Source organism: Lampetra fluviatilis, chromosome 13 (genome assembly GCF_964198595.1).
Source record: "Lampetra fluviatilis chromosome 13, kcLamFluv1.1, whole genome shotgun sequence".
Lineage (NCBI taxonomy): Eukaryota > Metazoa > Chordata > Hyperoartia > Petromyzontiformes > Petromyzontidae > Lampetra > Lampetra fluviatilis.
Window position 1 is genome coordinate 3,551,331 of NC_136287.1, and position 16,238 is coordinate 3,567,568.

The following is a 16,238-nucleotide window of genomic DNA, read 5'->3' on the forward strand; positions in this document are numbered from 1 at the left end:
TTGTAAATGTTGTGGGTTTACCCTCCACAACACACCGGTGTGCTGAACTGGTAACAAATTGGCACGTTTTGTGTACGTGACAAACCTCACTAAATGTGTGTCGGGTGGTGGCAGCTTTAACGACATTCATATTTAAAGTGATCTAACCCCAAAAAAACCCTGTTATTGTGGATAACATAGTTCAAAGACGCCTGCTTGAGCGGACCTGTGCGGCGCGGGGGGTCAGCTGCAGCAGGGAGCTTGGTTGCAGACGCAGGGTGTGCTCGTCAACGAGCTGTGCCTGCAGGAAGACGGCCATGCTCCGTGCCGCCAGCCGGAACCTGCAACGACAAAAAATTGGCGCGCTCACCACCGCGCTACCAAAGATACCTTGCCACCGTGTCGCTGCAGCTGCTGTCCGCTAGCACAGCCGCGATTCGTGGGAGATGGGTGTGCAAACCCCTCTCCGACTCTCTCACTTTTCTTTATGCGAACGTGCCTTGTTGTGTGTTCTCTGTTACCTGCTAAATATCTACTGTGACGCGGATGGCAGTAAGAGGTTGGTCATCAAGCTGTTACGTCTATTAAACATGTTTTGTCTGCTGTTCAGAGCAGGTTACCCTCTCTCAAAATATTGACTTCATTTTCCACTTTCTCTTCTCAAGTTGTAGGCGGAATTGCAAACCTCTTAAGAAAATCAATCCTCGAGCAGCATAACTGACAACCAATGAGTGGAAAGATCTTTCCTTGGCAAAACTAATTTGATGTATCATTAGGTTGCAAAGATATGGGTCGTCATGGCCAAGCATCCCTCCGAGGTTGGTAAAATTTAGACTACTCTGGGTATGAATATGTGTTGTTCTGTGGATAGTGCCATTTTCATAAGAATGTGGAAGTTCAACGTACCTAAGGGCATGGAGGAGGAAACCATGATTTTTTGTGTCTTTGCAGAATGAGTAAAAACTGTAGTAATAGTAATAGGTTTTTACCCTTTCAACTGGTACAAAAACTGACACCTTTATACAAGGCATCATGTTTGCAATAACCACAACACAAGCAGTCGTGTTGTGGTTATTGCAAACATGATGCCTTGTATAAAGGTGTCAGTTTTTGTACCAGTTGAAAGGGTAAAAACCCACTATTAAATTTTGCCACTGGTAAAGGAGGAATCATAGAGTAAAAACTGCTTCACCAATCGTGCTCTATGCGCTGGGCCAAGACTTGCAGCATCGTTACAGGAAAATACAGTTTGCCTCCAGACCCCTGGGGGCTCTGGGCAACTTGACTAAGATTGATCAACAGCACTGAGCAGAGAATGACCCCGGAACGTGCCTGGGCGACAGCGGGGACTTGTGACCCAGACCCAGCACCCCGAGCAGACCCGACATGACTCGCTCCTCGGCCAGCTGGGTTAGGGAAGACACAAGGCTTCGGAGGACGCGAGCCATCTCTCCCAGCGGCAGCTTCTTGTTGTGCTGCAGCTGCAAAAGCAGCAGTTCCAACGCTTTGTGCCACCACAGCAGCAGCTTGGGCTCTTGGGACATAGTCCTGGGAGAGGTGGACGAATAGACGTAAGGATGGACAAACGATTGAATGGATAGACAAATGGATAGATGGATGAACAACGATGAAAAGGATAGATGGAAAAACAGGCAGATAATCACAGATGGAGAGACAGACGAGAGAACGGATGAATGGACGGATAGATTTTTGAACAAATGGACAGTTGGAAAGATGAATGAACGGATCAATTAAGTAATTCATGCCACTACTACCATAGACAGACGGAAAAAAGATTTGCCCCTTGCCACATAAAATATTAACACAAAGCTATAGAACACTTACATTACTTGCTCTATTACTTCATAATTTGTCAAATAAAATCACCAACTGCAGTTGTATTTCACATACTTAAAATGACGGAGATTGTTGTTTGTCATTATCAATCATGATCCATCCATTGCTAGATTAAGGCTTCCCAAATTCGTTTTCATTTATCACAATCCTAGCTCCTGCAATCGAGCCGGTTTCATCATTCCGCCTCCAAGATCAACATCATCTGGGCATGTTCCCTGCTACCACTGGTACTCCATCATTAGTCTTGACCATTGGCCATCATCCCTACTAGCATGGTGTCCCAACAAAACAAACTTATTTTCTTGACAGCGAATATATGATGTCTCCAACTTGCGCATGTCCTCCGTTTCACACGTTCCTCCTGTCTCTCAGCGTAATTAAAAACACGCTCCAACATCCCGCCACCACGGCGCCTCAAAGAAGACATTTAAAGTGATACTTGTGTGACTTCACCATCGAGCCTTTTTCTAACCCGGGGTGATGCACTACTTGCTGTGAGAGGGAATCGTTTTCGTCTCGCGAGATGAAGCCGACTGTCATTCCCTGACAAGGTGGCGGACTTCTCTCTGCGAATGCTGCCAACTGAAATGTATTAATTCCACGGCATGAGGCCGAAAAATAAAATAAATGCTTCATGAAATGAAAGCTTCAACATTGAGTCTGCACAGTGATGTGAAGCCAATACGATACTGCACAAGGTCAAACGGCAGACTTGCAGAGTTCTCACAGATGCATTCCCAGCTAAAAATCAATGTTTGGCTTTAATTTGTGCATCGGACATGCCCTTATGGGGCACTTCAAAGTGTCATTATTCACGGTCGTGCATTCTGCCAGGACAGAATGCATGCGTTCAAGAATTCAAGCAAGGCATCTAAACAAACCTCGTACATATTTACACAGCCGTTTACAAATACCAACAACGCACGAATAGTGCAAAATAGTAATGGTATCCCCGACGTTATGCGTCAGACTTTAGGTGGTCCCAACAACAACAACGCTGTTATATAACTCGCAACTAGCGGGATTGCGAGTTAAAATTCCAGCTCATAGGGCCAATAAACCAAGCACCAGTTTGCGAAACATCAACAGTCATTGTCATGAAGGTCTGACTGGTCCTTGCCATAGCACTGTGGAAGTGACTCCTCTGGCTCAGGGCCACCAATAGATGCAAATGAGCTCTGCCCAACATTGACTGAGCATGGAGGCACCACTTTGACTGAAAACTGCAGGGTGATATTTTATGGTACTGTCAATAGGATTTTTCTATCCATGGCAATTTTAGGAGTTGATCGATAGCCTCTGTAAATAGACTCACATATACATCTCAAATCTGGGCTGCCGGCTACAAGGCCGTATACCATCGTAATGGGTTTCACATTCCCCTGTACGTGCTGGGCTCCATGGACTAATACGGAGAGGTTCCAAAGCATTAATTGCGCGTCCTGACGAAGCGTCTTCCTCACAAACTCAAACACTACTCAACTAAGTTTTACAAGGTGAGGCCCAATAAACTTCATCATTCTTTTACAGAAGTGACCTGGCCACAAATGATAGCTCAAAGAAGTGGCTTCTCACGTAGAAATTTATAGCAGCCAAATAAAAACTCTAAATGCATGTTTATAAATGTGGAGCGAAAAACTGGAGGACCTAGAGAAAAATTAACTCGATCATGGGAAGAACATGCAAACTGCAAATACACAGACGTTAGGGTCGGGATCAAACCCACAACCTCCTGCATACCAGGTGAGGGAGATAACATCTTGGCACCGCGACACCACACATTTTCACAACAACATGCAGGAAAGCGGGCCGCACAAGCAAGGTCACGACACTGCCCGGCTCCCTTACTTGGGCACGGCGCGCGCGATCCACCCCACGACCTGCAACAGCAGCTGCATCTCGTAAACCAGCGTCTCGTTGCGGTGCTGCAGCTGCAGAAGATGGGCGTGCAGCGTGAGGAACGCACCCAGCGACATGCACTCGTCTACAAACGCCTTGAGCGTCAGCTCGGGCATGTGCAGGGCGGAGAGTACGGGCGCCCAAGCCTCGCTCCCCTGCGCCGCCTGGATGCCTGTGGGAGCACGGAGGTGGGGATGTTGTCAATGGAGCAAAGTTCGTTGGTGAAGCACCCTGGCCCCCCATATGGACGCCCGAGGAATTGGTGAATTGTGCAAAGAAAAATTACGACGATGATGTTGATGGATAGATCAGAATCAGAACCTTTATTTAGACTGGAGGAATCCGATGAGCTATGAAGTTCTTTTTCACCAATGTGCAGTAGGTGAAATAATGATGAATAGATAATAACGGTGGCAGCAGTGATGATGTTGCGATAACGAATGAACGATCAATGGTGGTGATGTTGGTAGTGGCGAAGGTGACAACGATGATGACTGCAACGACAATGGTGACAATTACAACCACACTTAGGTTCAAGCCACAGTGGGGTGGGTACCTGCAAAGTGTGCAGCGATGCTGGTCTCAACGAGCTCGGCCATGTGCCGCACGGACGCCAGGCTGCGACAAGCAGCAGTGAGTACGGGCAGCACGAGTGGGCTGTGTGGGTGCCCATCGAGCCACGCGGTCAGGCCGCTCACGAGGGGCGCCGACTTCTCTAGGCTGCCCTGGTTCAGCAAAACCAGCAGCTCCACCACCAGTTCTGTGTGGATGGTATACAGGGTCTGCACGTCCAAGCCTGCCAGCCAAGAAGTGCGGCCAACCAGAAGGCGCAGGTGTTAGCACCGGGCGTGGTGGCTGTGCGCTTGTGGGGCGAGCGGAAGCACAGTGGTTAGCGTAACTGTGCTACGAACCTGACAACTCGAGTTCAATTCCAACTTATGGCCAAGATCAGTGCTCAATATTTGCACTGGTCATTGGCCTACTCTAGGTCGAGGGAATATATGAGGTAGCCAGGCGTGGTGCCAGCCACACCAACCCCTTGCATGCCGTGTTGGCCTTCATAGGTGCTCGCCAACGGCTCTGACCCTAATATTCTGTGAAGGCGAAATGTGGGATTTTTTGTGATTGTGGGGCGAGCGGGAGTGCAATGGTTCGTGCAACCTGAGTTAAGTTCTCACACATGGCTAGCATTAATCGCCAGTTACATCTGAACCAGGTGAGTTTGTGTGTATCTGTGTATGCGCCTCTGTGTTTGTATATCTCTGTGTGTATGTCCATGTGCCAGTGAGGTGGTGGTTGCCAATCTGTAAGCTCTTTCCATTACACATTATTGCTTGCTCTGCAGGTCAGGTCACACTCTCTTACAAAAGCCAAATTGCATTTGCAAAGGGGATACTTTTTGCACAGTTTATGGTGAATTGCTCATCCTTGTACTACTTTGGTTCTTGAGCTAGAAGCGGAATAGTAAAAATTCTTCAAGAAATAACTAAGAGTTTAACTTACAATCAGCGAGTGTAAAAGCTGTCCATTGACAAATTAGATCGGGAAGTAACGACTTACAATTCATTGACTAAAACCAACTCCTACTCTTACAATGCAGTGATGCACAATGAAGCAACGCAGTTGGAGATTGCTTATCCTTGCACTTGTTTTCGTTCTTGAGCCATCGGCGAAACAACAACAATCACGAAGCCCTTTGCTGGGTCCGCTGCGCCTTATAAAAAACGTGAATAAACTAAATATAATTAAACAAAACGCGAGTTGTACGGCCCTGTTAGGTCAGGTTCCCGGCCAACTCATTACCTGGTGGAGCGAAGTTCTGGACGTCCTCCAGCAGGCCGGTGAGGGTGGCGGCGGCATTGGGGTGAGCGATCTCCTTGGAGAGCAGCCCCACCAGCAGCTTCACGTACGCCCGGCACTTGGGCAACGCGTCCTACAGGAACCACGTGGCCACACGGCAAAAAAAGGTCAGCGACCTCGTTAGCAAAATAACACTGGGTCCAATTTGGTTCATGTGAATAACATGTTTTGTTTAAAGGTCAACTGTAGAACAAAAGAGCCGTGTTACCGTACAGGGAGGAAGTTAGCGGCGTGACGACGAGAAGGTTGACGTCAGAGTAAGAGACTTTGTTTGACCGGGGAATACATTTAGTCTACTTGGGAAATTTTACAAAGTCGACCCCGTCAAGTTGACCATACAATTAAAGCGAAGATATAACGAAAGCAAGCAAGCAAGGTATTTAAAGTTACCATAAATATAGGGGAAAGGAACAAGGAGGTAATGAAAGATGTTCATTATAAATTACAAAATCATAAGAACACATACACATGCCAATACAATGACAACAATCATTCCAGTCACTGGATTGCAAAGAGTGGTCATTTACAGAAGGTGAAGTGAATAGATTAAATGAATGACACCACAAGGGGAAATTTTTTTTACAGGGTGTCTGCAGACTCGTGTTGGATATTACCGTGACATCTACATTCAAATAGCTTCCGGACCAGAGCATTGAAGGTAGGCAAGGTCAGGATGTCTTTAAGATTTAAATTAGAGGCTGACAACGTGGGATGCAGTGACACAAAAGGCATGCATGGTGGGTACAGAGGTGGGGGTTGTGAACAAGTGGCACAGAGAAGCTCTTTCATCCAACAATCGAGCGAGAGAATGGCTGACGATAATTTATGTTTGTACGAATTAAAAAAGAAAAACAAAATTATTCGACAAATGTGATGCTTTACAGACAGAGTTGTGCCTCTCAGTTACTGATTTGCCAGATGGAGTACAGCAAGTAGGTTCCTGAAATATCCGTGCATAATTTTAGTAGAGTTCCTCAGTAAGTTCTCTCACACTTCTTGTGGGCAAACACTCAGCAATTTAATGATTTTTGTTTAATAATTCAGGGCCACAATTCGATTCAAGAATTGATAGCTTTTCATATTTAACATGCTGTTTAAGCCACAATGAACATATAATCACATGAACGATCGAATGAACGGGGGGGGGGGCAGGGGGGAGACGACACATCTGTTGCGGCCGCACGCCGGCACCTACGGGGTGTGGGCCAGCGCAAGTTCCCGGCGTGAGCCCGGCGGCCGCCTTGAGCACGGGCAGGAGGCGCGAGGCGGCGTCCCCGGGCGCGCCCAGCACCAGCGATGCCTGGAAGTGTTCGCCCACGTACTTGGCCACCGACTCGTATGCGGCGGGATCCACCAGCTGCCAGGGGAAGGCGGCTGCCTGCGCCATTAGAATCGGCAGGGGGCCATCCTGCGGGGTGCGGGGGCGGTGGGGTTAGCGGGGGGCCACCGGTTTGTGTGTATGTTGAACTTCTTTAGCACTGTACGTAGCCAACCGTGCTGATCGGAGATGCTAATCGGAGGACGCGGCTCAAAATAGTCGCCGGGTGGTGTTTGTTGAATTATAGTTGTGTACGCATCGTCGCATTGTGATGTTCAACTTGTCGGGTACTCTTCTGGGGCCTGGCTGCCGCAAGGCATCTTGTTGCGTGGACTCTCATGGCGCTTTCTCATCGCTACGTTTGATGTGGCGGTGTAGCAGAGTTCGCAATCGGGTACCCGATACCCGTACCCTACCCGATACCCGGGTACGGGTACCCGTTTGCGACCCTGGTGCAGCCGGGTATGGGTACGGGTAGGCCGTGAGTCACTGGTGAGTAACCATTTGTCACTCATTTCCCAACGTCTTGTCTCTTCTCACAATTCAAGTTCCTAGAATCAACCCACCCGCGCCTGCAACATGGCTTCATCCCAGAGGTCGCAATCGGGTACCCGTACCCGTACCCTACCCGATACCCGGCCGGGTACGGGTAGCCGGGTATCGGGTAGGGTACGGGTACCCGTTTGCGACCCTGGTGCGGCCGGGTACGGGTAAGGAATCAAAACCCGTTTGCGACCTCTGCGGTGTAGATATGTGGTTGGTGACTGTCAGTGGTGGTGGTTGGGTGGGGTGTTAAGATAGTGGCCCCGGGCTGGCTGCTTTTTCTTCTATCGTGTTTTCTCGACTTGGTGCCGGGACTCGAGGTTAACTATCTGTGTCTGCATGGGTCGCTGGAACAATTCAAGTTACGTGGAAAACCAAATGTGATGCAGTCATTGGTTGACTGGGCTGTCAACGTAAACTTTAAAAACTTGAGACCCCAGTTGAATCACAGCAAGGTTGAAACTCAGGCTCTCATCAAGTGCTGGTTCAGGGCTCTGACTGGAGCGCCACGAGGCCACTTCTCCTTACCTTGTGTGTAACCGTCTCCTTTCTCCCCGTGTGTAACTGTGCCCGTGCGATAGCGGAGCCAGCAGCAGATGCCAAGCTTACGGGTGCGTCGAGGAAGCTGCTCTCTCTTGCGAGCGCGGCCAGCGTGTACAGGAGGTACGTCAGCATGGCGCACGTCTCTCCGCTCGGGAAGGGGCCCCAGGCGCCAGCCAGCACTTCGAGCCAGTTCACCTGGCACAGCGCCGAGCCCAGGAAGCGGAAGCAGCTCGCCTGCCCCCCGCACTCCACCTGCGGAGCGACACGCGTGGAGCGACGATTGTGTCGCGCGAAATTCGGCTCAACAACAGCAATCCGGTAGTGACACGACTGACGAGAACCGGTGAACCAAATGCTTACACGATCATCCGCGACATCACACAAACCAAGACAGCGTGGGTGCGTGTGATGCACAGCACGGTATTCTGGGTTTTGCGATGACAATGAAAAACATATAACCGAGGTGAAGAATACATAGCTCTCCCAGCTTTAGGTGAAAAACGATAACATCATGCCGTAAGTAGGATATACACTGTTCCTGTAATAGTGCGTCAGTTATTACATTAAAACAGATCATTGCTTTCATGACACACGTTTTGAATTGTGTATGTAAATGGCCATACATCCCAAAGTAATTAGGGAGGCTTTCATGGGCATAAGAAATTCATTTATTGCTGCTTTCAAATGCGTTTGCCTATACGGAGCAAACAAACAGCGTTAAAGTACGGGAGGTACATGAACACCGTTTGTTTCTTTAGAACTGCTTTTCGTGTCTAGTTTGTTGTACTTACCCTGCACCTCCAATTAGCACGGTAAGCTACGTACGGTGCGAAAGAAGTTCAACAACAACATATATACAAACGCACTGGGAATGCAGGAAGCAATTGCCGTAGCCAGAGACCAGAAAGAGTGAAGAAATTCCATCCAGCCTTATCCTCGACCTCCTGCCGACAGCTGACAGAAGGGGATTAAATAGGTGCAAAGGCGCGGCTCTCGGGACCGATGCGATGGCTCACCTTGAAGAAGGCCTGCATGGCCTGAATGTCCGGCTGGAAGTGAGCCCAGGGCAGCGCAGAAAACTCGGAGTGGTAGACAGCCAGCACGTGATCGGGGATGCCGGGCTGTGCCATGGTGCTGCAGTAGTGCTGCCAGTGCAGCCAGAGGCTGCCCTTGCCTCCAAATGGCAGCATATCTATAGGATGGGCATGGAGATACGAATTAGGAAAATGCTTGCTTTGATAACATCAATGAAATGATGATGGCGTTAAATGAAGTTGCATGAATGTATAATGATAACACTAACTTTATAGACATGTGTCAATCCGCTGCTGGACGAAAGCCGCTCGTGTTAGGTCGGACAAGGTGGTTGTTTACGCGCACTTCAACAGGCAGGCGAGTGAGTGTTGGTGAAGGGAGAGGCCCAATAGCGCTCCAGATATCACCCACCACTGGTGTTAGCCGTGGTCAGAAATGATCAAACTCACGATTTACAGCCCAGTGTGCTAACCACTGCACCACCGCTCCACTCATTGACTCGATTATTTTAATAGAATAAACCTGGGAGGCACACGCAGCACCAATTTTAAAAAATCTAGATTGAAAACTAATTTCTTTAGAACTGCTTTCTGCATTTAATTTGTTGTCTGTCCCCCGCACCTCCGATTAGCATGGCTGGCTACGTACTATGAGAAAGAAGTTCAACATACATACGTACGTACCGCCAAAGAGCTCGTGCAGCGCACGCACGCAGTCGCAGAAGAGGTGGACCATGGTGCAGGCGAGAGCGGAGTCAACGTCGAGCCACGGAGAACTCCGTGGGCAACTGCGGAACGAGAGAGGTGCATCATCTCAAGACCGAGGCTCCGAGTCGCACACAAAAAACTGGGGCTGAGCCACACTCACAAAACAAAACCAGGGCTCTGAACCACATGCACGAATCCAGGGATCTTGAGCCACACGCACAAAACCAGGGCTCGCAGTCACACAAACAAAACCAGGGCTCTTAGTCACATGCCGCACGACGGGCGTGCAAGTCCACCAAGAGTTCAGCCTCTCTACCAATCCACTGCCAGATGAAGGCCTCCCCCATGCCACGTCGGTCATTTGGCCATACTTCTCCATGTTATTCAATGACGATTGTTGAGAGAGCACCCAGGACCATTTCAAATATTACTTGCCACTGATGTTAGTCAGAGCCAGGAGTGGAATGCAGGTCATCGGGTATATCGTAGAGTGTGTTAGTCAGTGCACCACAGTGAATTTCTTTTTAAGTTGTCATTTTGGAAAGTAGTGTAATACCACTCCACATTAGAGAACAGCCTCTGGAAGGTGTTATCATAGAACTACTTCTGAGGTTCCTTCACATTTCTATAATATTTTTACTTGGGGTGCTTAACTCGATAGAGATATTCATCACATGGCAGCCATACATTGTTTTTGTTTATGCCCCAGAGAGAGAAATATGCCAAATGAAGAAAATACTACTTTAGAGAATTTAAGAGAACATCACAAAGAGAATGCCTCACCTTTTGTCGCCTGTTTCCAAGTACAGGATCCATGGTTTGAAGAGATCAGTCAACAGCGAATAAATCGACTGAACAGCTGCACGAGAGCACAACATGTTTCTGTGTATTATTTCCTTGTTTACTTAAAGACCACTGGAGTAGGATGTAAGTTCATTAAACGTACAACTTAACTGCTACATGAGCCACATTGCTGCTTCTTTTGTTGCACACGTAATTTTAACTTTTCTTAACTGCTTGAAGTTGTTGATTTATCTGTTTTAACACTCGGTATTGTGACAGCTCACAGTGGGACAGCTCCATTTGTTAGGGGGGTGGGGGGGGTCGGCTCAACTGATCAACACCGATCGGAGCGGCCAGGCCCAAAGCTGAGCAGCAACGGGGCAGCGCGTTTATACCGACATTTCTAGCGGCCGCACTAGGGTCCTGTTGGTTTAATTTAGCTACAGCCCCCCATGGAGGATGAAACATCTCCACGCTTCTTTGTGTACTCTTAAGCTGTGTTTGTCAGTGTCTAAGAATCACTCGGTACACATGGGACACGTTTTCGATTGAGGATTTCTTATTAACAGAAAATACTTTGTTGCTTATGTTAACATTAAGCAAATTGGACTTATGTCTTGGCCCACCAACTCTATCATCGCCCACAAGGATTTTTAGTTGGGTTTCATTGGATTGTATATACACCTAACCTCCACCCCTACACACACACTCAGTCTGTCAGATTGCGGGGGGCTCAATAGCTCATCCTGCTCCCCTGCAGCGCCGCCGCTAGCACCACCCCTTACCGGCCTCCGCATCGGGCGTGCCGGCCTTGCCGTTCCGCACCAGCCGCGCCCTCTCGGCTCGGAGGAGGTTCCGGCCCAGGAACCCGCAGAGCGAGGCAATGGCCGGAACGTACGGGCGCCATGCGGAGTAGAGGCCGAAGCTGCGGCGGCCCTGGCGCAAGAGGCGCAGTGCCAGCAGCTGCCGCGCAAGCCACTCCATCGTCTCCCGCACCTGCGGCGTGCGGGCGACAGACCGAGCACACGGCCGCACGTTCAGGGCTATCGTGGTCGGAACTCGGTGGCGAGATATTAACTACCTCTCCTGTATATTTAGAGTTTGCATGTTCTCTCCCCGTGGTCGTGTGGATTTTTCCTCCAGGTCCTCCCGTTTTTCCCTCCACATTTAGAATCAACGTGTGTTTGGAGTATTTGGCTGCTTTAAATTTCCACGTGATAAGCCACTTTGGTTGGGCTATCACTTGTGGCCAGGTCGCTTCTGAAGAAGAGTTATATAGCTCAAGTGGGCCTTACCTGGGAGAATTTGTAATTATTCGTAGTTTTAACTCAACCTTGGTTAGGAAACTGCAACAGCTGCGCAGGCGAGGAGTGGTAACGCTAAAATACCAACGTCGAGATTTGACTGCAGCGGAGTGAAAAGGAAGTAATTGTAACACCAGATTAACATCAACAACTTATCTCCATTGTGTATCGCGTCTAAAGGCAACTCAAGATACTTTACACACAAAAAAAGATGTGTGCAAGAAGAGGGGAGATATGTTCTGGACAAGGAGCTTGGGTCAGGACCCTAGCAGTTGCATTCTAATGATGCGGAAAGTCATCGCGCATCGGTCATCGCAATCCTGGGAGATGGTGCCACATCACCTGCACGTCGGACAGCAACCCCGCGCGGTCCGACTCAATGGTGATAGCAGCGGCAGCGGTCGCAGTGGTGATGGTGGCGGCTGGTGCTGTCCAGGCTTCGTTCGGGCCGGCCTCCGTGCAGCCCAGAGTGAGCAGCACGTCGCTCCAAACCTCCGGGCTCAGCTTCTGCTCGTCCGATCCTACGCGACGCAACCCAGGCATCTTCAATTAATACCGTGTCCCTTCCCGACCGTCCCTCCACTGGGTGAATGGTCGACACCATCGTGGGGCGTCACGGAGGCGAGATGTTAACTACCTCACGTGGTGTACAGAAGAACATGGGTTCGATCCCGACCCTGATATCTGTATATTTGGAGTTTGCATGTTCTCCCAATGGTTGCGAGGATTTTTCTCAGGGTCCTACGGTTTTTCCATCCACATTTTTTTAATATGTGTGATAGAGTATTTGGCTGCAATAAATTTCCACGTGATAAGCCACTTCGTTGAGCTATCATTTGTTGCCAGGTCGCTTCTGAGAAAGAGCTATGTAGCTTAGTAGGCAATACCTGCTCAAATATAAAAACAAATAAAAACTAGTTTCGCGATGTTTATTAACGTCAGTGAATGCTCAAATGCTGAATTGCGAATTCACAGAGGCAGCAGTGTTGAGTAGGCACCCCTTGCCACCAAAGGGGGGCATGGGATAGATGCTGAGCATGCAAGGATACATCGATTAATCCATGAAAGTTGATGTTTATGATACACAATATGAATTGTGCACATGAGAAATTATTACATCTAATTCATAGAAATGTATATGCAATTGATAAGCTCAAATTACATTGAGGCTAATGAAGCAATAAATACTCGCACAAACTAAACATGACAAATGAGAATAAATATAAAGCAGAGGTTAAAACAAAGACAAAAAAAAAATGTACCTGTAAAAACAAAGTTTTTCACTATAAATCCTTTATATGCGTGGCATCGGTTTTATTTTATTATTCATTTCTGTTTTTCTTGAGTAAGAGTTTCATTTTTATCATTATTTTAAATTAAATATGAAATTTTTTTTTTCCTAAAAAGTGGAAAATTTTGGAAACATTTTTTCACGAAAATAAATTGTCACGCACAACGAGTCTGTGTGCAAAATGTCAGCTCGATTGGATCACGGGAAGTGGGTTAAAAAACGGCCGAAAGATTTGCACGGTCGTAAGCGCGCAAGCAGGTGAACTTAATATAAAGGATTTAAAAAGGAACGTATACTCTGAATTTAATGCAGAACACGAAGCATAAAAGTTAATCGTCGAAAGGCGTCGAAAGGGAGGGGGGGGGGGCCCGGTGGCAAAGGAGGCGGCGATGAATCGTTCCACCCCTAGCATTGAGAACGCCGTTGCGTAACACGAGCGTGAATGAAACGTTTTGTTACTGTTCGAATGGGAGTTTCTTCTAAAAGCAGCGCCTCGCTGTTTACTCAAGTGCACCTGCCACCACCTGTGCTCGAACAAGGCGTCAAACTCTTCGAGAGAAAACACCGCAACTTCGGCGGACCGTTAATTACGGGGTAATAGATCTCCACGGGTATTGAGACCGCGATATTTTTTCATACTGAAAGGCAGCAGCGCTAAGACTTTAGTGTGGGCTGTGCCATTCATATTTTAAACATTTCGAATGTTTTAACAACTCAATGCCTTAGTGTCTTGGAGCCAATGTTTTTTTTTATAATACATAAGCACAAATAAATGCACTGCACACGTTCTACACCCTTTTAAAATAACCTGGGTAATTATAACCGTGCCAAGTGCTTGTTTGCAGGGTGTGAGACCCCTTTTTTCCCATAACGGCCAGTTTTCCAGTTGCCCCTGCAACAATTAATTATTTGTATTTAAAAAAATATATAATTTTCACTCATATTTATCTTGAGCCCAACTTAGCATCTCTCTTTGTTAAGTCACCGATTGCATCCTGCATGTATGCATGTACGTTAAACTTCTTTCACACCATAAGTAGCCAACCGTGCTAAATCGGAGGTGCAGTTAATTTCCACCGGTTGTTACAATGACTTCTTCATCGGCGAATCCGAGGTGGTCAAGCCTCGACACGTCATCCAGAGCAGCAGCATTTGGCACAACGGAAGGAACACATGTGCGTGCACGTGAGCTTCACGCAGCACCAAGATCCCCCCCTCACCATCGACGAGCATCCGCAGAGTCTCGCCATAGTGGTCGGGGAAGTGGTGCGCCAGCAGCTTGCGCCAGTGTGAGCGGAGCAGCCCGGACGACGCCACCATCTCCGCCGAGGGCTGGGCGCCGCACGTGCACAGCGCCGCGCACACACCTGCCAGCAGCTCGCCCCGCCACGGCAGGGGAGGGCGGGCGACACTCAGCCACTGCGAGACGTCAAACTGGGAAGAAGACAGACAAGGGCTCGGAGTCTTCCACGCCGGGGATTTTTCCATATCCGGGAGTGGAAAAGGATTTTTAAGTATCCTTGGAGGGCCACGCATCAGTTGACATTAAACAATGGTGGAAATTCTAGATTTGAAGCTTTCGTGACTGCAAGGATACATATTCTTAGGTTTTTTCGGTAAAGTCACGTAGGTAAAAAATTTCAATTACTTGATACAGCTATCGTGCTGTGACGGTTCCACCTGAAGACGGAAGCTTGTGTTGTCTCCGAAACGTCGTGATTTTTATTTTATTTTACTTTTATTAATTAAAATTTTTTACCTACGTGACTTTACCGAAAAAAACCTAAGAATATGAATGGTAGAAATGCTAGGACTAGATGCATTGAATCTGTGCACAGAACTACTTTTTGCTTGCTCTACCATAATCACGCTGTTATAAACTAAAGATCTTTCCATTTGGAACTGTCACAGGAAATTTTGTAAAAGCAGCCCATGTTAAGAGAAGGGCCTCAGGCAGGTGACGCTGTAGCATCTCACATCCTCCTATGTAGAGATGTTCATCAATTTGGAAATCGGAACCAAACATAAAATTCAGCCATACGTGTTGGGATTTATCCAATATAGGTGAAAAACCTAATTTAATGCATTTTTTGCATTAAAGTGAGACCACCGAGTAGTGAGTTTAATCACAAATGTCTGGAACCCAGATTCAATTCCAGGACCTAATCTGTGCCAGCTTATTGTTCTGAAGTGATATTAGTCAACTTAGCCACCTTGGCTATCCAATAGGGTGCCACGGTCGAGATATGTTAACTACTTCGCCTGGAGTGCAGTCGGTCATGGGTTCCATCCTGACCCGGATGCCGTAATATTAGGAGGTTGCATGTTCTCCCTTTGGTCACATGGATGTTTCTCCGGGTCATTCGGTTTTCCCTCTATATTTATAAACATTGCGTTTAGAGTATTTGACTGCTAAAAATGTCCACATGATAAGCCACTTTTTTGAGCTTTCATTTGTGGCCAGGTCGCTTCTGATAAGAGCTATATGGCTCAGTGGGCCTTACTTGGTAAAATAAAATTTTTTCTGTATTTTAAGTCTAGTGTGTATGCAATTTCAGGTGCCTCAGCTGGAACTACTGACAACCAGAAGCGCCAGCAGAGACCATCCCACAAAGTGACGGTGGCAGTGACCCTCACGGTTTTGTACGGCCCCACGCACACCTTAGTGAGAAGCATGAAGACCGTGTCACTGGTGTCGGTGCTCAGAGTGGCGGCCACGAGGCCGTACATCCCGACGAAGGCGCGCGGGGCGGCGTTGGGTGTGAAGTGCGGCGACAGGAGGCTGCACAGGCAGCTATTCTTGAGCACGGTCTGCAGCAGCCGTTCACTCTCGGTCTCCACGCCAGAGATGAACATCTGTGGGCCACCAAGCAAACGGTGAGCTTTGGCGCAAGGAACGTAACGGCGTCGCTCACTCCACATTCCGACAGCTGTCACGGTTCAGAATGACTTTTCAGTTTATCACCATCGATATAGGCATTCATAATTTACAGCGGTTGCAACATTTCCCTTAATGATTTCGAAAACATGAATACATGGATGTAAGCACTGATTTTAATCCATGATAAAAACATGTTATTAGTGTTGACCATCGAAAGTTTCAATTAATCACTGAATAA

General features: G+C 47.9%; 1 protein-coding gene across 3 annotated transcripts in view; it reads right to left on the bottom strand.

Moving 5' to 3' along the window:
* Positions 1-16,238, bottom strand: part of EPG5 (ectopic P-granules 5 autophagy tethering factor) — a 46,532-nt gene that overhangs the window by 1,632 nt on the left and 28,662 nt on the right. For all 3 annotated transcript variants that reach the window (XM_078862061.1, XM_078862060.1, XM_078862062.1), the window contains 14 exons: positions 15,781-15,975; positions 14,340-14,553; positions 12,171-12,349; positions 11,310-11,520; positions 10,525-10,600; positions 9,718-9,821; positions 9,016-9,191; positions 8,066-8,251; positions 6,791-7,003; positions 5,539-5,668; positions 4,292-4,531; positions 3,685-3,907; positions 1,312-1,527; positions 206-320 (listed from right to left, as the gene is read on the bottom strand). In XM_078862061.1, the coding sequence (XP_078718187.1) occupies positions 206-320; positions 1,312-1,527; positions 3,685-3,907; positions 4,292-4,531; positions 5,539-5,668; positions 6,791-7,003; positions 8,066-8,251; positions 9,016-9,191; positions 9,718-9,821; positions 10,525-10,600; positions 11,310-11,520; positions 12,171-12,349; positions 14,340-14,553; positions 15,781-15,975 (2,478 nt within the window). The remainder of the gene's footprint in view (positions 1-205; positions 321-1,311; positions 1,528-3,684; positions 3,908-4,291; positions 4,532-5,538; positions 5,669-6,790; positions 7,004-8,065; positions 8,252-9,015; positions 9,192-9,717; positions 9,822-10,524; positions 10,601-11,309; positions 11,521-12,170; positions 12,350-14,339; positions 14,554-15,780; positions 15,976-16,238) is intronic.